This window comes from Corella eumyota, chromosome 2 (assembly GCF_963082875.1).
Source record: "Corella eumyota chromosome 2, kaCorEumy4.1, whole genome shotgun sequence".
NCBI lineage: Eukaryota > Metazoa > Chordata > Ascidiacea > Phlebobranchia > Corellidae > Corella > Corella eumyota.
The window spans coordinates 8,897,445-8,918,974 of record NC_137491.1 but is presented as its reverse complement, the minus strand read 5'-3'; the positions used below and the strand labels follow the sequence as shown (position 1 = coordinate 8,918,974).

General features: G+C 29.3%; 3 protein-coding genes across 3 annotated transcripts; 2 read left to right on the top strand and 1 right to left on the bottom strand.

Moving 5' to 3' along the window:
* The first annotated feature begins 2,019 nt into the window (after positions 1–2,019).
* LOC145743606 (3-galactosyl-N-acetylglucosaminide 4-alpha-L-fucosyltransferase FUT3-like) lies at positions 2,020–4,192 on the top strand. Its single transcript, XM_082561609.1, has 3 exons — positions 2,020–2,249; positions 2,386–2,789; positions 2,997–4,192. Exons 1-3 carry the CDS (start codon positions 2,094–2,096, stop codon positions 3,874–3,876), a joined length of 1,440 nt encoding a protein of 479 aa, XP_082417735.1. The 5' UTR covers positions 2,020–2,093; the 3' UTR covers positions 3,877–4,192.
* Positions 4,193–5,087: 895 nt separating this feature from the next.
* LOC145743605 (3-galactosyl-N-acetylglucosaminide 4-alpha-L-fucosyltransferase FUT3-like) lies at positions 5,088–10,264 on the top strand. The gene is made up of 5 exons (XM_082561608.1): positions 5,088–5,207; positions 5,734–5,849; positions 8,093–8,326; positions 8,463–8,863; positions 9,071–10,264. Exons 2-5 carry the CDS (start codon positions 5,847–5,849, stop codon positions 9,948–9,950), a joined length of 1,518 nt encoding a protein of 505 aa, XP_082417734.1. The 5' UTR covers positions 5,088–5,207; positions 5,734–5,846; the 3' UTR covers positions 9,951–10,264.
* Positions 10,235–21,459, bottom strand: LOC145743604 (uncharacterized). Its single transcript, XM_082561607.1, has 15 exons — positions 20,723–21,459; positions 20,364–20,497; positions 19,632–19,816; positions 19,414–19,548; positions 19,196–19,310; positions 18,585–18,737; positions 15,135–15,264; positions 14,792–14,941; positions 14,356–14,437; positions 14,024–14,202; positions 13,666–13,913; positions 13,237–13,369; positions 12,939–13,112; positions 12,420–12,559; positions 10,235–12,225 (listed from the first exon to the last, which is right to left on the bottom strand). The coding sequence occupies exons 1-15, from the start codon at positions 21,174–21,176 to the stop codon at positions 12,058–12,060; spliced, it is 2,580 nt and encodes an 859-aa protein (XP_082417733.1). The 5' UTR covers positions 21,177–21,459; the 3' UTR covers positions 10,235–12,057.
* Between the last annotated feature and the right edge of the window lie 71 nt (positions 21,460–21,530).

The window sequence follows — 21,530 nt, the reverse complement described above, 5'->3', positions numbered from 1 at the left end:
AAACTTAACAAAAAAAAATTTTCAAATTAAATAGAGTTAATTAAATTAAAAAAAGGTTGGGGATGTTACATAAATTAATTTTAAACGCTATAAATGACATAGTATTTATAATTTCTTAGCGTTAGTATTCACGCGGTAGACTCTTCTTACCATAACAGATTATTATATAATCTTATACCAACGTACAAGTAATGTTGTATACAAAAACAATTATTGTTGAAAATGACAACAGTTGACGTCAACAAAGTTAATCTTGAAAGTAATCTCTAAATGTCACATAGGTTTAATACATGTCTTGTTTTTCGTGATCACAAATCTAACTTAGTTTACGAAAATTTTTAAAAAATAAGCTTTTACCAAAGAAATAGTCAAAAAATGGTTATAAAAATTGCCATAGGGTATACGAAAACAAAAAATAATTTTTGTTGCAAAAAAATTGCTCAATTCAAAAAATGTAATTTTGAAAAGAAAGGTTTTAAAATTTATATAAACCCAATAATATAGCCCAAGGCGTATTTAAATTTACTTTTATAAATGCTAATTTACTATATTATTTATCGCATCGTCAAATGATTTCTATCAGTGCTTGAAAAACATACGATTTTTTTCAATATTTCGTTCTTGTATTAGACATAATTATAATATCATGCTTTATTCGCGTGCAAACTACGAAATCGCTGCGATAAAAATGCGTGATCACGTTTTTTAGTTATTTTTTATATCTCCAACAAAGCACACTATAGTTCAACTTGTACAAACTAAGAAAAGATTATGTTTTATTTAGTAAACTATGAAATAACATAATTGTAATGTATGCAAATTTTAATTTAAGTGTTTTTAAAGTATATTCTGATGTATATAATAAATATACGTATTTATTAAATAAGTGCAAATGCCCTAGGCCTTTAAAACAAAAGTAATTTTTGTCATACGCTGTCATTTCAACTCCCTTAAATTGAAATATAAAAATGACATATTAAAATCATATCAAATAAAAACTATTTAAAAAGTCGTATTAAAATCGAATAGTAATGAGCAAAATTGTTTTACGCAAATTATTTTTTATCAAAGTTTCGTGAAAAAGTAATGCAATTTATATTGCGACATAGAATTTAAATATTTAATAGATAAAGAACCTGTTTAACCTATCCCAAAAACCATATTTAATGTTCAATATAGGAAAGACTACCCGGAGGCTATAAGTTAGTTATACTTAATGCTAACATTAAGTATAACTAACAGAAAAATAAGACACATAGACCACGTTAGTAGTTATTATCACTAGTTAAAAGATGCACTATATAATATATTGCTTTTAGTTACTGCAAATTATTTTAATTCAATTTTAGAACACTTAGTAAAACAAACATTAAATTAATTGCTTATAGTTATAAAACAAAAAAGTTGTTATTTTATTTGGCAAATAATCAAATAAAAATTAAACTAGAATAGTAAAATAGTTATATTTATTTCAAGTAGGTATATCAATTAGATATTGGATTATTTATTAATAAATACAATAATAAAAGCTGTCTGAAATTAATTGTATTTAACTTGAGAGCTTATATATTAACAACATGAGCTTATTATATTAAAGAAACAGGTCTAACTATAATTTAGTTTTAGCTTAACAAAATTTAGAAAGCGGTAAAATCTGTCATAAAAACTAGTAAACAGTAAAACAAATATAGCCAGCAATATTTTGTTATTTTAGCACATAAAAATAAGCCTGCGGTCATAATAAAATCTGACGTTTAAAAATGGCAGCGATAAAACAAATTGATCTTTAAAATAACAGTCTACAAAAGCAATTGGCATATAGAATTCTGGTAATATAATCGCTAAGTTTGTAGTTTTATAAACGTTTATGTTAAGCCAAACGTAATAGAATGCAAGTTATTTAGCTGCAAAATGCAATAATGGATAAAATAATCCACTTCTAGAAAAGGCTATACTGTGTAAAACGCTTAAAAAAAATTTAATTAATTTATAAAATCTCAAATTTCATTTTTTAGATTTTTTTTACGATCTTACCCAAGCAAAACAATTTGGTTAAGTTTTTTATAAGATTAGGAACAGTGCACCCAATCAAAATGCATTACGCAAAACAATTATTGAAAGCTATTCTGTACGTATTCTGTATTTCAATGCTCGTCACAGTGTTTCAGTATCTTACTTGTATCCATACAGATATGTGCCTAAGATATGAAATGAAAAAATCTCCTATGCAAAATAGAGATGTCCAATTAGTAAGTAAAAAATATAATTTAAAAATAAACCGTTTACCTTAGTTAAAAATTTACGAAAAAAATGAAAGTAATAGATGAGATATAAAATTAACATTTGTCTGTTTTTATTGTATTTAAAAAGTAAAACTTTTTTTAGGTAAATAAAAAATTAGACAACCAAATTTTCGGTCAAAGAATTTCTCCAAAAACAACAGAAAGCTTACAGAAAATCCAACGTTTAATCAAGCAAAACAACAACAACAACAACAACAAAATACCATCAGAAGAAATCCAAATCATCAAAAAGCCAGACAAACCAAAAGACAATCTCGTAAAAAACAAAATGAAATTAAACAACAATAAGAACCCTTTAATAATGATCTGGAGCGCTCCCAAGTGGGTAATGGAGAGTAAATTTAGCAATCTTAATGTTAAGGTGCCAAGTAGATGTGGCGGCTGTGAGCTCACAACAAACAAAAATAAAGTTCGGCAAAGTTTAGGCGTGGTTATTTTCAACCAAGTCTTTGACAACACCATTGATATTCCCAACCAAAATACAAGGTAAGAAGAAGTCTTTCCTTTTTCAATCTGCTAGGCCTATTGTGGTTTCAGCCTTATTACACATTTTATAATCTTTTCTTTTTTTACATGATTGTATATTTAGAACAATACATTAAAACAACTAATATGCTAAAATAACAAATCTGACTTTAAATTATATTTAATAACGAAGTTCCAATTGTTTACAAACGTTATTTTCTTGTCTAGGACACCTGACCAATCCTATATCTTCTGGAGCAAAGAGACGCAAGGAAAAACCCACTTTTTTCGACAATATCTCGAAGATCCAAAAATAGATCCAATATTCAACCTCACTATAATGTTTACTGCTAACTCTGACATCAGGGAAGTCCCCGGGTCATATTATGACAGTTTAATGAAGTCAAACAAAAACTTTCAATTTAACTCGATCCTGGAAAATAAAACAAAACTTGTAGCTTGGATGGTAGGAAACTGCTATAACACAGTAGGTGCATATGAACGTATGAAGTACGCGAAGGCGCTGGTCAAAGCAGGTTTACGGCTTGGAAGATACGGTTCGTGCTTTGACAGTGCTACTGAAAGAAAAGTCCAGGGATTTTATAAGGTTCTACAGCCGTACAAGTTTTACCTTGCATTTGAAAATTCGTATCATTGTCCAGGCTACGTGACTGAAAAATTATGGCGTAATAGTTTCGACACTAACGTTGTCCCTATTGTGTGGGGAGCTACAAAAGAAGACGTTAAAGAAGTAGCCCCTCCTAATTCATTCATTCACGTTGACGATTTTCACTCGCCGAAAGATTTAGTTAATTATTTGGAATACCTTGATCAAAACGATACAGCTTATTTAGAATATCATAAATGGAGGCTTACACCTATTTCTTCAGTACCTAATACCGGTAACCCAGGGTACCCTGACCTTTTTTGTCGGGTATGCAAAAGACTGGTTTTTGGTAACCATCCACCAAAATCAATCCCCTCTATAAGTAAATGGTTGTACGGACAAGGGTACAAAGATAATTATTGTTTAAGGCCAAAGCCGCCAATAAGCGAAAACGATGTCAAAGAATTAATGAATTTTCCGCCGGCGGACAAGAGCTTTTAAATACCAAAACAATTTTAAAGGTTATAAAATTAAAAAAATTCGCAGCATAAAAGTGATATTTTAAAAACCTGATTAGTGCTTTTGTATTTTTTTTATTCTTGTTATTATTATGTACCTTCGGTGTTATAGTACCTGCTATGTTTGTGCAATAACTAAATGCTCTGCACAGTATTAAAGTAAATTTGAAGTAATAACCTGCTTATATAGCAAATTAAAAACAAAAAAACTTTAAGGCATCTCCTTAAAAAGCTTTTAAGGTGCAAGCTAAACAAAAAAAAAACTTGTGACAAAAGCATTTTGTTTATTTTTTATCCAAAATCATGTGCACAACTAACAATAAGAAATAAGCTTACAGGTAATAGACGAAAACAAGAAGCACCTGACAAACATCAACAAATTATCACAAAACCAAGTAAACCCTGCATCGAGTTGCTGGCTTCAAAACATGGTAGGGTTTATACAAAAAAAGGTTAGTTCACAGTAAATTATCACAGGGCATTTTTTCACGATTGTAAAAATTACAAAAATAAGTTGTAAGATAGGGTATAAATGTGCTGCATATACCTTAAATTTTACTGATTTTTTTTTTAAGTTTTGCGATTTAAACAAAATTTCTGCTTTAAGCTAACCGAAAATACTTTTATGCAAAATAAGAAAAAAAATATTTAACAAAACACCGAATGACAAAAACATATCGGAGGCAGGCAAAAAAAACAAAGTTTGTAAACGTAGGAAAATTGGGTTTATTCGTATAGTGTGTTACGACACATTTAATGCGCCGCTTGAACTTTAAACGGTTAACGTTTATTGGATTTCAAATACACAAGTAAAGGTAAATGTTTAAAATATGGTTAAGGTAAATTGAAGCCCTTGGGCATACGCGAATTTTGAGCGGTTAACCAGATTTTAACTGAACATGTTATTTTAAAAATCAAGCGCAAATTGAAAAAAAAAATTTCGTAATTTTTACGCCGAAATTATAAGACCACGAGGCTACATAGCTCACACAGTAATTGATGACGTTACAAAATGCACCGTAAGCGTGAAGAACTGTAATGTTCTGATATCACAGTGTGTGTTAATTGAAAACACCAAGACGTGTTGATTTTAAAAACGTGTTGAATAAATAATTGTAACCTGTAGTCTACCGTACTACCCAGGGTCTTATGTAAAATGGTTTAACCGTCTTAATATGCATGCAATATGTAGTAGGTATAACTTTATATGTGGTATTTAGAAAAGACGCAAGTGAATTGCTTTCGGCAGAATTGCGCAATGCTGTAAAACAAATTTGAAGAAAAAAAAGTTAAGACTGAAAAAAGTATCGTAAGGTAATTAAAAATTCACTTTTTTACCGAAGCACATGCAACATTTTCCCGGTGGTCAGGCGTACAAAATCGTCAAACCAAAAAATTTTTATAGAGAACCAAATCGTGTTGACAACTAATTCATATTTTAAAACAAGATATGACACAACCTAAAGAGCTTTAAAGCACAAGACTTTGTAAACAAAAATGCACCCTGGCAAAAAAAAATTGGGCACACGAACATCTCATTGAACATAAAAAATAACTATGAGAGTTGAATACTGAGTTTAAGTTTAAAATAAAAATAAATTTGGAGTTAATTCAAAATTTATCAAGTTTTACAGAATGGGTTGGTCTTATTTTTCTTAAAGTTGATTAAAACTAAAAAAGCTTAAAAAAGAATGTTTTTTTTACAGATTACATATTAGGTTCATAGTCACATTAATACCCAACCTTAACTCACCAAAAAAAAAAATTTTCTTTACAAGAAGATTAAGCAACCAAAAAAATTCAGACAAACCTAAAAAAAAACCTTGCAAATTTTATACAGATAAGTCTTTAGAGTCATCGAGAAAACATCTTTAAAAAGAGGCGAAGTACCAAGTGATTATTTTACCAAGTGATTATGGAATTTCAGAGATCGTGTATGGTTACCCATATACAATGGTAAGATACATCATCAGATCCTCAATAAGCAAGCTTTCATCAAAAAAAAAGGACATATGAAAGTTGTTTAAAAAAATAACCCTAACCCCCCAAAAAGGCAAAAAAAGATTGGGGATGTTACATAAATTAATTTTAAATGCTATAAATGACATAGTATTTATAATTTCTTAGCGTTAGTATTCACGCGGTAGACTCTTCTTACCATAACAGATTATTATATAATCTTATACCAACGTACAAGTAATGTTGTATACAAAAACAATTATTGTTGAAAATGACAACAGTTGACGTCAACAAAGTTAATCTTGAAAGTAATCTCTAAATGTCACATAGGTTTAATACATGTCTTGTTTTTCGTGATCACAAATCTAACTTAGTTTACGAAAATTTTTAAAAAATAAGCTTTTACCAAAGAAATAGTCAAAAAATGGTTATAAAAATTGCCATAGGGTATACGAAAACAAAAATAATTTTTGTTGCAAAAAAATTGCTCAATTCAAAAAATGTAATTTTGAAAAGAAAGGTTTTAAAATTTATATAAACCCAATAATATAGCCCAAGGCGTATTTAAATTTACTTTTATGAATGCTAATTTACTATATTATTTATCGCATCGTCAAATGATTTCTATCAGTGCTTGAAAAACATACGATTCTTTTCAATATTTCGTTCTTGTATTAGACATAATTATAATATCATGCTTTATTCGCGTGCAAACTACGAAATCGCTGCGATAAAAATGCGTGATCACGTTTTTTAGTTATTTTTTATATCTCCAACAAAGCACACTTTAGTTCAACTTGTACAAACTAAGAAAAGATTATGTTTTATTTAGTAAACTATGAAATAACATAATTGTAATGTATGCAAATTTTAATTTAAGTGTTTTTAAAGTATATTCTGATGTATATAATAAATATACGTATTTATTAAATAAGTGCAAATGCCCTGGGCCTTTAAAACTAAAGTAATTTTTGTCATACGCTGTCATTTCAACTCCCTTAAATTGAAATATAAAAATGACATATTAAAATCATATCAAATAAAAACTATTTGAAAAGTCATATTAAAATCGAATAGTAATGAGCAAAACTGTTTTACGCAAATTATTTTTTATCAAAGTTTCGTGAAAAAGTAATGCAATTTATATTGCGACATAGAATTTAAATATTTAATAGATAAAGAACCTGTTTAACCTATCCCAAAAACCATATTTAATGTTCAAGGAAAGACTACCCGGAGGCTTCAAGTAGAAAACCACGCGGTTGAATAGGTTCAAAAAGAAAAAACTAAAAGACATTATATATAATCGTAATACTTAAACCAATTAAATTTTAGTATGAAAAGTCAACCAATTTTTTTTACTCTAGATTTTTGTATTTTTAATTTATTTACTTTAAATGATAAAAAAATAAGATAAAAAATTAAATTATTTTTAATTACTAATTGCTAACATTAAGTATAACTAACAGAAAAATAAGACACATAGACCACGTTAGTAGTTATTATCACTAGTTAAAAGATGCACTATATAATATATTGCTTTTAGTTACTGCAAATTATTTTAATTCAATTTTAGAACACTTAGTAAAACAAACATTAAATTAATTGCTTATAGTTATAAAACAAAAAAGTTGTTATTTTATTTGGCAAATAATCAAATAAAAATTAAACTAGAATAGTAAAATAGTTATATTTATTTCAAGTAGGTATATCAATTAGATATTGGATTATTTATTAATAAATACAATAATAAAAGCTGTCTGAAATTAATTGTATTTAACTTGAGAGCTTATATATTAACAACATGAGCTTATTATATTAAAGAAACAGGTCTAACTATAATTTAGTTTTAGCTTAACAAAATTTAGAAAGCGGTAAAATCTGTCATAAAAACTAGTAAACAGTAAAATAAATATAGCCAGCAATATTTTGTTATTTTAGCACATAAAAATAAGCCTGCGGTCGTAATAAAATCTGACGTTTAAAAATGGCAGCGATAAAACAAATTGATCTTTAAAATAACAGTCTACAAAAGCAATTGGCATATAGAATTCTGGTAATATAATCGCTAAGTTTGTAGTTTTATAAACGTTTATGTTAAGCCAAACGTAATAGAATGCAAGTTATTTAGCTGCAAAATGCAATAATGAATAAAATAATCCACTTCTAGAAAAGGCTATACTGTGTAAAACGCTTAAAAAAATTAATTAATTTATAAAATCTCAAATTTCATTTTTTAGATTTTTTTTACGATCTTACCCAAGCAAAACAATTTGGTTATGTTTTTTATAAGATTAGGAACAGTGCACCCAATCAAAATGCATTACGCAAAACAATTATTGAAAGCTATTCTGTACGTAATCTGTATTTCAATGCTCGTCACAGTGTTTCAGTATCTTACTTGTATCCATACAGATATGTGCCTAAGATATGAAAGGAAAAAATCTCCTATGCAAAATAGAGATGTCCAATTAGTAAGTAAAAAATATAATTTAAAAATAAACCGTTTACCTTAGTTAAAAATTTACAAAAAAAATGAAAGTAATAGATGAGATATAAAATTAACATTTGTCTGTTTTTATTGTATTTAAAAAGTAAAACTTTTTTTAGGTAAATAAAAAATTGGACAACCAAATTTTCGGTCAAAGAATTTCTCCAAAAACAACAGAAAGCTTACAGAAAATCCAACGTTTAATCAAGCAAAACAACAACAACAACAACAAAATACCATCAGAAGAAATCCAAATCATCAAAAAGCCAGACAAACCAAAAGACAATCTCGTAAAAAACAAAATGAAATTAAACAACAATAAGAACCCTTTAATAATGATCTGGAGCGCTCCCAAGTGGGTAATGGAGAGTAAATTTAGCAATCTTAATGTTAAGGTGCCAAGTAGATGTGGCGGCTGTGAGCTCACAACAAACAAAAATAAAGTTCGGCAAAGTTTAGGCGTGGTTATTTTCAACCAAGTCTTTGACAACACCATTGATATTCCCAACCAAAATACAAGGTAAGAAGAAGTCTTTCCTTTTTCAATCTGCTAGGCCTATTGTGGTTTCAGCCTTATTACACATTTTATAATCTTTTCTTTTTTTACATGATTGTATATTTAGAACAATACATTAAAACAACTAATATGCTAAAATAACAAATCTGACTTTAAATTATATTTAATAACGAAGTTCCAATTGTTTACAAACGTTATTTTCTTGTCTAGGACACCTGACCAATCCTATATCTTCTGGAGCAAAGAGACGCAAGGAAAAACCCACTTTTTTCGACAATATCTCGAAGATCCAAAAATAGATCCAATATTCAACCTCACTATAATGTTTACTGCTAACTCTGACATCAGGGAAGTCCCCGGGTCATATTATGACAGTTTAATGAAGTCAAACAAAAACTTTCAATTTAACTCGATCCTGGAAAATAAAACAAAACTTGTAGCTTGGATGGTAGGAAACTGCTATAACACAGTAGGTGCATATGAACGTATGAAGTACGCGAAGGCGCTGGTCAAAGCAGGTTTACGGCTTGGAAGATACGGTTCGTGCTTTGACAGTGCTACTGAAAGAAAAGTCCAGGGATTTTATAAGGTTCTACAGCCGTACAAGTTTTACCTTGCATTTGAAAATTCGTATCATTGTCCAGGCTACGTGACTGAAAAATTATGGCGTAATAGTTTCGACACTAACGTTGTCCCTATTGTGTGGGGAGCTACAAAAGAAGACGTTAAAGAAGTAGCCCCTCCTAATTCATTCATTCACGTTGACGATTTTCACTCGCCGAAAGATTTAGTTAATTATTTGGAATACCTTGATCAAAACGATACAGCTTATTTAGAATATCATAAATGGAGGCTTACACCTATTTCTTCAGTACCTAATACCGGTAACCCAGGGTACCCTGACCTTTTTTGTCGGGTATGCAAAAGACTGGTTTTTGGTAACCATCCACCAAAATCAATCCCCTCTATAAGTAAATGGTTGTACGGACAAGGGTACAAAGATAATTATTGTTTAAGGCCAAAGCCGCCAATAAGCGAAAACGATGTCAAAGAATTAATGAATTTTCCGCCGGCGGACAAGAGCTTTTAAATACCAAAACAATTTTAAAGGTTATAAAATTAAAAAAATTCGCAGCATAAAAGTGATATTTTAAAAACCTGATTAGTGCTTTTGTATTTTTTTTATTCTTGTTATTATTATGTACCTTCGGTGTTATAGTACCTGCTATGTTTGTGCAATAACTAAATGCTCTGCACAGTATTAAAGTAAATTTGAAGTAATAACCTGCTTATATAGCAAATTAAAAACAAAAAAACTTTAAGGCATCTCCTTAAAAAGCTTTTAAGGTGCAAGCTAAACAAAAAAAAAACTTGTGACAAAAGCATTTTGTTTATTTTTTATCCAAAATCATGTGCACAACTAACAATAAGAAATAAGCTTACAGGTAATAGACGAAAACAAGAAGCACCTGACAAACATCAACAAATTATCACAAAACCAAGTAAACCCTGCATCGAGTTGCTGGCTTCAAAACATGGTAGGGTTTATACAAAAAAAGGTTAGTTCACAGTAAATTATCACAGGGCATTTTTTCACGATTGTAAAAATTACAAAAATAAGTTGTAAGATAGGGTATAAATGTGCTGCATATACCTTAAATTTTACTGATTTTTTTTTTAAGTTTTGCGATTTAAACAAAATTTCTGCTTTAAGCTAACCGAAAATACTTTTATGCAAAATAAGAAAAAAAATATTTAACAAAACACTGAATGACAAAAACATATCGGAGGCAGGCAAAAAAAACAAAGTTTGTAAACGTAGGAAAATTGGGTTTATTCGTATAGTGTGTTACGACACATTTAATGCGCCGCTTGAACTTTAAACGGTTAACGTTTATTGGATTTCAAATACACAAGTAAAGGTAAATGTTTAAAATATGGTTAAGGTAAATTGAAGCCCTTGGGCATACGCGAATTTTGAGCGGTTAACCAGATTTTAACTGAACATGTTATTTTAAAAATCAAGCGCAAATTGAAAAAAAAAATTTCGTAATTTTTACGCCGAAATTATAAGACCACGAGGCTACATAGCTCACACAGTAATTGATGACGTTACAAAATGCACCGTAAGCGTGAAGAACTGTAATGTTCTGATATCACAGTGTGTGTTAATTGAAAACACCAAGACGTGTTGATTTTAAAAACGTGTTGAATAAATAATTGTAACCTGTAGTCTACCGTACTACCCAGGGTCTTATGTAAAATGGTTTAACCGTCTTAATATGCATGCAATATGTAGTAGGTATAACTTTATATGTGGTATTTAGAAAAGACGCAAGTGAATTGCTTTCGGCAGAATTGCGCAATGCTGTAAAACAAATTTGAAGAAAAAAAAGTTAAGACTGAAAAAAGTATCGTAAGGTAATTAAAAATTCACTTTTTTACCGAAGCACATGCAACATTTTCCCGCTGGTCAGGCGTACAAAATCGTCAAACCAAAAAATTTTTATAGAGAACCAAATCGTGTTGACAACTAATTCATATTTTAAAACAAGATATGACACAACCTAAAGAGCTTTAAAGCACAAGACTTTGTAAACAAAAATGCACCCTGGCAAAAAAAAATTGGGCACACGAACATCTCATTGAACATAAAAAATAACTATGAGAGTTGAATACTGAGTTTAAGTTTAAAATAAAAATAAATTTGGAGTTAATTCAAAATTTATCAAGTTTTACAGAATGGGTTGATCTTATTTTTCTTAAAGTTGATTAAAACTAAAAAAGCTTAAAAAAGAATGTTTTTTTTACAGATTACATATTAGGTTCATAGTCACATTAATACCCAACCTTAACTCACCAAAAAAAAAAAAATTTTTTTACAAGAAGATTAAGCAACTAAAAAAATTCAGACAAACCTAAAAAAAAACCTTGCAAATTTTATACAGATAAGTCTTTAGAGTCATCGAGAAAACATCTTTAAAAAGAGGCGAAGTACCAAGTGATTATTTTACCAAGTGATTATGGAATTTCAGAGATCGTGTATGGTTACCCATATACAATGGTAAGATACATCATCAGATCCTCAATAAGCAAGCTTTCATCAAAAAAAAAGGACATATGAAAGTTGTTTAAAAAAATAACCCTAACCCCCCAAAAAGGCAAAAAAAGATTTGTTGGAAGAGAAAAACTAGCCCTTAGTTGCTGTCCTGGTCTTCTGAAGCCCCGCCCACTGCGTCAGAGGCTCCGCCCACGACCTGGTTTTGGTGATCGTGATTGGTCCATTCGTTGTCCTCTAAAACCTCAATCGAGGCAAGAAAATAGCGGCCAGAAAAGCCGCCAACAGCGTACAGGCTTCCGTTAAACTAAAATATAATTAAACAAAGTTAATTCTTAGCCAGGTGGTATACCGGACATGGCCGTAATGTTTCAGGTTTGAGTCCCGCCAATGCCACATTCGCCCTTAAATCCAGCGTTAGAGGATAGCTCAAACACGTCTTCCAAAAAATAACCCTTTTTTAACTTGAAAAGTTTAAAAAAATTAAACTGAACAACTTACCGAAGCTAGTCCCACATTGTTCCGGGGGACGTTTAGAGTCGCCGACAACAACATCCAAGAGTCCGACTCCTCCGGACAATACCGCTCACAAGAGGTCAGAAAAGAGTGACCGTCAAATCCCCCAACACAGTATAGCGCTCCTGAGGCATTACAAAAATAGAAATATTTCAATTTAAAATGTTTTCTTACTATTGTTACATAATCCTTTGTTGTAGCACAGGTTTTATTAACAAAGGCAAGGTTTAAAGGTATTAAAATTGGATTTAATAAATCCTGTTAAAGTTTTGCACTAGACATTTGTTTATGTTTTTCTTTGTTTAGTTGAACAAATAATATATAAAAATAAAAACACACCAGACCTTTGTTGTGCTTCAAAACACGGGATAGAAATAATTTAAATAAGAAAAAGCAATGGCCTTTATTTATACAAACCTTAAAAAATTTAAAGTTATGTTAAAAAATACAATATTCCACATTTAAGACAAAAATTCAAAAATAAAATCAGAAGTTATAAGTTACCATTGTGTGACGTCATGCCGAGCCCTCGTCTTTGCACGTTCAGGGTTGCCGTGAAATTCCACGATTTGGTGGTGGGGTCAAATCTCTCAGACGTGGGTAAACAGGTCCACCCATCACTGCCCCCTACTGCATACAGGTGATCCCCCAGCGCCGATACCCCAAGTGAGCTACGACCTAAAATAAAAAACAGTAAAAAAGCAAAATGATAAAATTTTATGAAAAAATCGATGTCAATCTTTATTTAAAAAAACATTAATTCGGGTAAAAACGTTGTTAAAAATAGCAAAAGATGTTTTACCAGTGTGTAATGGTGTAGTAATCGACCATTCATCAGAAGCTGGATTGTAAACCTGACAAGTTTTGATTCCAGCCACTCCAGTACTTTGTTGTACTCCTCCAACACAATATAACAACTTGTCAAATACTGCAACCTAGAGTCGGGTTTCATTTTTAAAACTTAGACATGTATTTAAACTAAATATGGGTTGGTGTGGTAGTCACAATACTTGCTACACTACAGGAGGTCGTGGGTCCAATCCCCACTGCTCTCATGCTGTAGCACCCTTAAGTAAGGCACCATAAACAGTATTAACTCCTGCTGAGTCAATATTTAATTAGCAGCTCCACAATTAAGAATAAAGATATATAAAAAACAACTGTTTTAACAGCATTTTCTTAATGACATTTAGCAGTAAATTAAAATTGCCTTATCTTTGTTGTTACTTACCCCAGCTTCAGAGCATTGCATAAGAAGAGGTTTCACATGGGACCAAACCTCCTTGTTCGGATCATAGCGCTCCACCGAGATCTGGTCATGTGACCCAGAAGATCCTCCAATCGCGTACAAGATGTCATCGAGGACTGCCACTGAAAAACGAGCTCTGCGTTCTCTCATGCGCGAAGTCTGACTCCAGCGATTTAGGGTCGCATCGTAAGTTTCAACTGAATCGAGGCATTCTGATTGGTTGAATCCACCTGGTTGGAAAATTTAGTTTTATTTATACTTTAATTTCATTTCTTTGTTTTCAAATAGAACATAAAAAAATAAAAATTTGAAAATCATAAATTTTTCTCAAAACACAAACCTGCGCAAATAAGTTTCCCATTTAGTTCAGCAACCCCAGCGGCACATCTTGCTTGCCCCAGTTGCCCCAACAAAGCAATTGACCCAACAGATGAACTACAAGAGGTGGACACAGAGGGTGAACTAACAGATGACATCATGTTACTATGGTGATAGTTATTGAGAATATCAGAGTGCTCACTATTATAAAAAAATAAAGAAGTAATTAATTATAAAAAAAGTTGTCAAAAAATACAATAAAACAAACTTGTAAATCTAATAGTAAAGGATTGACAATATCGTAAAAAAAATAATATAATATAAATATACATATATAACAAGTTAACAACATACTTGACAAATTCTGAATTGCTAGGCAACCTAATTGACAGTGTGCACAGTATGTCTCCTATACAACAAAGAGCTATGACATGCTCTGTAGATTAAAAAAAGTAATTTTTAAACCTAAAAAAAAATCCTGGTTTCGAAATTCTAATTGTTAATATAAATCAAATGTAAAATTAAATCATTTTTTAATTACATGTAAATTTAATTATTATTCTACGTAGTATTTTTTATAAAAAATTACAACATATTGTGGGTGTAAATGAAATATTTTAACTAAAAATAACACTTTTTAAATATAAATAACTCAACGTCATCACTGTCTATTACTGAAACAAACAAAAAAGATGCTGCCCACATTAGTATTATTATTTAAAACATAGTTTACTAATTTTTTTAAAAAATATTCCACCCCCCTATTACAAACACTGAAAAAAATTTTTACCACTTCCGTTGGCCGGTGTTGAAGCCACAACCTTCCATTCACCTTCCGGGTGGCAGTGTAAGTGGTCACAGCTCTCCCCTGACTCGTTTGTAGCAAGTGAATCCATTGAAGAAGATCTTGACAATCTTACCTTACTACCACTCATTTTACCTAAAAAAGTAACATTTTAGACCGAGTTAATTAGTGTGTTTTTTAAAACCAAATCCAAAAATAATAAAAAATATTCGTTGGCGTGTTTGCACAAAACAGTATTTCTCTATTAATATACCAACACCACAAATGGCATTTAAACTTTAGGCCTATATTTGTTTCTTTTTTTAAATATAATGTATCTGTATTTTACCATTAACGGTTCCGTCTCCATTTGAATTATTACTGTGTTCCGATTCCTTGGATGTTCTCCGCTTGTTGAAGATAAGAGAGGATGTAAATGAAACAGCATTTGTGATATCCTCCACAGGAACTCTTTGTATCTAAAAAACAAAATATAAATAAAAAACTAAGCAATAAAATACTAACTTGCTTTTTAAAAAGTACGGTAAAAAAATATTTTAATTTTTTTTATCATTCACTGATATTTCAAAAAGAATGTTACTAGTATTGAATCATTTTTCTTTAGTAATAGATGGTATTTAAATAATTCAATACTTTAAAAATAAAAGAATTCGTAATCAACTGAATGTATATTGAAAGCTGTTTTTTAAATCATGTTTACGGGTGATTGTATTACTCCTTCACAGACTTTAGTTACAGTAAAAACAATGAATAAACACAATAGTGTGATAATAAACACAAGAGTGTGATATCTAATACAAATTCACAGGAAAAAGATCACAACCGTATGACCTTTGCAGACGTAATACCAATACTTTTGTATGTTCAGATTATTTTATAACATTATGAAACATTTCATAAAATTTTCCATAGTAAAATTAATTAAATTTTTCCTACATCATTTTGCTATTGGGTATTTTACAAAGGTATTACACTACAAAAATATTGATTTTTTTCCATTTACTAAGACATAAGACTTAACTTAAGCAATAATCAATATTTCCAGTGATTAGTGAATCATATTTCTAATTATTAAGAAATACAATATATATTTACCACACTATTAAATTAAACAAAAAAATGTGTCATCAGAATGACAAATAAGAAATATTAACCGAAGTTATGACATCACAAGTTTCTGGGCCAAAAATAAAACTTTACAGTCAGAAGAAACTAATAGTAACAACATGATAATGACATAGGTTACGCACATAAAACGTATAAAAAGGAAGTTAGGTTGCCTTGCATGAGTGTTTTATAAACCATAAACACTAAAAATAAAGTTGACAATTATTTTACAACTTCCTTAGTTAACAATGCACTTAAATGACAATTACAATCAACTAAAAAAAACACTATACATAAATGCTCAGTTATTGAAAATGCGTAAAATTTTCATAAATTTGGATAAATTAATATTGTGGTCAAAAGTAAAATAATTTTTTTATATATTCAAACATAATTTACCCAGACCACAACTGTTATGGTGAAACAGTTTATACCATTGAAATAATTCCATTGTTAAATACTAAATAAACAGCAAAATTATTTCTTTTGTGTTTTTAAAATATACTGATATAAAAATCAAAATTAACTTAAATAAAGCCCAAGTCTTAACTTTTTTAATTAAAGAAGCAAAGATTATCATCTTTTTAATCTAATGTAACTGCCAAAATGTTCTTGTCAAGATAAAAGTCTTTAAAACATGATTCCACGAAAAATTAAATGTCAAAGTTAGAAAAGAGGTTAAATAAAATGTATAAATATTGGTTAACATGCATAACCGTAATCAGAACATAACGAGATAAGATTAATCTTAAATTGGTAAAAAACTAAACTCTGGAATTGGATTTTCTAAGAAAATAAAAGCAGATAAAATGTGGCTAATTATACAAAAATTTAAATTTTCATAATAATAACTAACCCAATAAACATTTGTTTTTAAAAACTGTATGTATACATCTATATATTGTGTTTATATAAATCCTGCAGTGTTGCAGTATTTGCTTATTTTAGTATTAGTCTGACCCAAATATAAACAAAGCATTGTTAGGAATCATACACATTACATCGGAAATAAAAGATAATTTATTACTAAGGGGGAAATCGATTAATTAATTAATATCATAACAATTGTATAACCAGGATTTAAAAGTATTGAGTAAAGTTATTAATTAAAACCGGCAAAGTAGTTTAAAAGAAAACCTTTGCTAATTGATTTATTACCTGAAAATGCAGACCGAAATACATTTCAAAATAATAAATATTAAACTACTAACAGTAAAAAATAAATTAAAAAATCAATATTTAATTTTATGCAATCTTTTTTAGAATATAAAATTCTCTCTGCAGTAATATAAAATTTAAAGATTATATCTTTTTAATCAATAAAAATCAAATCAAAAATAAGAATCAGTAGCTTGGAAAATTATAAAGATTTTTAACACTTGTAAAAATAAGAGGTTAAATTTGTTGTCACTTTACTGCGTAAATCAAAAACCCTCTGTCACTTACAACATGTGTTTTTGATAAAGAATTTGTTCACAGATAGTTTCACTTTAAGGTATTAAAAATATTTTAAAAGGTGATGACAAATTCAATAATTTTGCTAAAACAACCACAGAATTACATTTTTTATTTATATAGTTGTTTAATTAAAAAAGCAAATAAAATAAAACATGTAAAATAGTAATTTTAAAGTTTTTTTATTAGTGATTTTGCAATTACAGTTGTTTATAAAAACAATTAGTTTTAAATTTAGATTTAAAATAGCCTAATTTAACAAATAAAACTAAAGTACTAAATGTCAAGTCTGTTAAAATCTATAACTTAATTTTGCTATGTTTTAAAAACTTTTAAAAATACCACCAATTCTGCATATTAGCACCATGAAATTGGGTCTCATAAACATACATTTAAAACCTAATTTAAAAATAAAAAAATGTGTGAATATTTGTTTTTATAATTTGATAAGATACAAACCACAATTGCTAAAAACCGTCAATCAAATAAAATTGATTAAATATTTATATTTATTTCCTCTAAAAATTAGTTTGTGTAAAATTTACTCATTTCTAAAATTTAAACATTTTTTTTAGTTTTCATATTTTGAATTGTTTATATTTAAAAAAAACTTTTTTCACAAATTACTTTTAAACTGTATATATAAACAATCAACAATAGTTTTACATAATTTAACCATGGTATAGTAGCTGCCATTGTAATGTAAATAACCAAAACTTCCTGTGTGAACTACCTCATTTAAAAGCATAAACCACAGTATTTAATTAAGTTAGGCAACCTATTATACCCTAAGCCCTTTTCCCTTATTCTGAAATTGACATTCACCCAATAGTAATTAATTTTAACTTAGTTGTTCACATACCATTGCAATCCCATGAGATAAAGTATTTAACAGAATAACCACACCATAGCAAATACCAATGATACTTTAGTATTGATATTATACAAGAGATTATATCAACATCATTGCTTACTTACTGACTTATATTTGAATTTTGTAACTCAGTTAATAATTTTTTTAATCCAAATTAGGATATGTGTCTTAAAATATGATAACAAAAATTATAATTACAAAATTTAAAAGCGAAATTCGTAAAGATTGAAGTAGCCTATATACATATAAATCTGAAGTAGCCTATATACATATAAAGCCTATATACAAATATACTAAAAAATAAATGACTAAATAAAAATTTTAAAATATTTCTAAGCAAACCTGTTCAGTTAGGTCTTCCAGATAATGTCCCCCTTTCTGTTGAATAACCCCGCATATCCAGGACAAAGCAGAAGTACTCAGAATCCCATCTCTCAAGTTCATTGAAGATAAAATGTTCACAACACTCGAGTTGGATGTAACTGTAATCTCCATCTAAATATTAAACAAAATTGATTACTTTTATTTACAAAGTCGCATTACAAAACTGTGATTTAAAAAATCCCCATTAACTTGCATTTGCATATTTAAATTATTTATTGACTACTAGTTGTTGACATTTTAAAATTGGAAAACATTTTTTGGGTTTTACAGACCATAAAATAAAATTAGGTCATAAAATTTAGATTTAGAGCAAAACAGAATCTGTGTAAACAGCCTTACAAAAACATCTAAAACATTGCTGTCTTGTTTTTATTAAACCCAGATGACAGCACCAAACCTATTTGCCCTGTCGTGGCCTAATTCCAGACTACCTATTAACCCCATTCTATCATTCTGTGACAACTGGGAAGATTTATGTAAGTTAGAAAGCAGCATTCTGCACAGCCAGAAACCAAGAGTTTTAAATTTTTTTTTAAACTTTTTCAAAATAAAAAAAGAACAATAATTACCTGTATTCTGGGTAAGGTTAGCAATTCATTGCAAGATGATACGGCCTCAAAATTTTCCTCGATGTAGCTGTCAACAAACTCAATTAAATCATGATCACCAACATTTGATGCCAATCTATAACCAACATAAACAACAACACAAGTTTTAAGATAAAATCTAAAACCTAATCACATTAATAATCAATCTTTTTGTAATTAAAATTTGAAGCGATTCTAACCTTCTGGTTTGAATGCAATCCTCCGGTTCCAGTTCAGAAATAATATGTTTTCTACATAGGGGGGTGACTTTTTCTACTCCCAGTTGTAAGCAAGCTTTGTACACCAGAGTCACAAATTTAGATGGAATAACCAACCTGAAAAAATATTAAGTTTGAATCTTTATTCCAATTTTTTACATGAGTAAAAATAATTAAAAGAAAAAAAAAAATTTTTTTACTTTGATGTGTACATGTAGTCGACCAAAATCTCGACAGCATCAGCTGACACCCCTGGTCTAGAAACATCTAGTGGTATTCGTGCCAGCGGCCCTGTTTCCTGCTCACCCTTGCATAACTCGTCAAATATTGCCCTGGAGGCTCCACCAACAATCACACGATGGCAGTATAACTCTTTTCCTCCCACCTAAAATTGAAAAATAGATTTTTAATTTTTAACTTAAAATTTTATTAAAATAGCTTTGGTAAAATAATTTTTACATTAATATTATTTTAAAATTTGATTTAAAGAAAAACACAACTTACTATATATATATTTTTTTAATTAAGTATATTATCCTACTTTATTGTTTTTAAAAAACGAAAGTCAATCAAAAAAGCTTAAAAAAAAGCAAAGCACACTTTAGTTTAAGCCATTTGTTGAAATGTACTGCAGTAGCACACTTCCGATAAAGAGTACTCACAAAAAAAATTCAAACAAAGAAATTTGCTAGACTAAGCATAGACGGAAGAACGTACTTAGGCTAAAATAACTTAAGGGTCTTTGAATTGATACTAGTCTTAGGCTATTTTAACTTAAACAAATTCATTCAAACTTTTGCTTTTGTTGTGAGTCTATTTTAAGCACAATAATGTAACCATAAGATTTATGCCACGTTAAAAAAAGTTTTTATTTTACTTAAACAACACACTATTATAATTGAAACTTTTTTTGACAAATTAATATAACTTACCAACAAAACAAGGTCACAAAATTGTTTGCTTTTTCTAAACACGTTCAATCGATGAATTGTATCACTTTGGTGGTTGGTATCAAACCACTCCAAAACTCTCTTTTGGATCGATTTTTTTCTGTTCGACTTGCTGTCTACAATATTAAGAGGTAAATGTAAAAAGCTTGGTTGTTACTGCCCATCTAAGCATTATCATATAAGAGCTTAAGTAAATATGACAAAGAATATTAATTATACAATGACTATGAAAAACCTGAATACAATGCAAAACTTTAGCAAATATTTAATAAAAGTAAAAGGAATTTTTATAAAGTGAAATTTTGTTCAACGTAAAAGTTTAAAATTTTTTTTTTATTTACCAGGCGATGAAGTAATATTGTCTTCCACATCACTGTCATCCATGTTTGATCCCACACTTGCCGAGTACAGCTCTTCTTCCTCTTCCTTTCCATTTAAAGATGACGTCGTCAACTTCTCAAAATTAAAATCTTCTTGAGCTGGTAAATTCGCAGATGATTTTTCATTCGCTTCTGTTAAAGTTAAATTTCCGTCATAACTGTTGCTCAAATCATCAGCGTTTTCGTTGCAAATACCGTTTAGTTTATCTTCCTGCTTGTATTCTGTTTCGTTTGTTCCGTTGCATTGTAACTCTTCGTTTTCATTTTCACTTTTCACACCTTTAGGTGAAGTGTTTCCATTGGTGATTATTTTTTTGCTTGAATCTTCCTTTAAACCACTTTGTTTTCGAATTAATTCTTTTACATCATTTGTAACTTCATCATCATTTAAAAATTCATTCCCAGACACATTCATTTTAAAATTTTTGTAATTATTCAATAAAATCACAAATTTTTTTACCTTCTGTTAAACTTTTATACAACAAAACTTTATTACTTTTATTAGAACTTGATTCTTGAAAAGTTTTTTTGGCGCAAACGGTAAACTATAGTTTTTGTGATAAAATCCATTGCGTGGTTTGGTTTTTGTACTTGGACCACATTGTAAGTTTTAAAGTTGGTTTGAGCAAATTATCATAGAACCGTTTCAAAAATCTAGCTCAGCAAAAGCTAGACTGAAAATTTTTCAAGATCCTAAATGCTAGAAAAATAGTATTAGCAATATATTAATCTTGAAGTTAAATATAAAATTCTTGTAGGCTTGAGTAAT

Bases quoted from the DNA above. Each gene is read 5' to 3' on its own strand.
- LOC145743606 (XM_082561609.1), top strand. From the start codon at position 2,094: ATGCATTACGCAAAACAATTATTGAAAGCTATTCTGTACGTATTCTGT. The intron at 2,250-2,385 runs GTAAGTAAAAAA...AACTTTTTTTAG, and splicing joins AAAATAGAGATGTCCAATTA to GTAAATAAAAAATTAGACAA. The intron at 2,790-2,996 runs GTAAGAAGAAGT...TTTCTTGTCTAG, and splicing joins ATTCCCAACCAAAATACAAG to GACACCTGACCAATCCTATA.
- LOC145743605 (XM_082561608.1), top strand. The intron at 8,327-8,462 runs GTAAGTAAAAAA...AACTTTTTTTAG, and splicing joins AAAATAGAGATGTCCAATTA to GTAAATAAAAAATTGGACAA. The intron at 8,864-9,070 runs GTAAGAAGAAGT...TTTCTTGTCTAG, and splicing joins ATTCCCAACCAAAATACAAG to GACACCTGACCAATCCTATA.
- LOC145743604 (XM_082561607.1), bottom strand. From the start codon at position 21,176: ATGAATGTGTCTGGGAATGAATTTTTAAATGATGATGAAGTTACAAAT. The intron at 20,498-20,722 runs GTAAATAAAAAA...TTAATATTGTAG, and splicing joins CAATATTACTTCATCGCCTG to ACAGCAAGTCGAACAGAAAA. The intron at 12,226-12,419 runs GTAAGTTGTTCA...ATTATATTTTAG, and splicing joins ACAATGTGGGACTAGCTTCG to TTTAACGGAAGCCTGTACGC.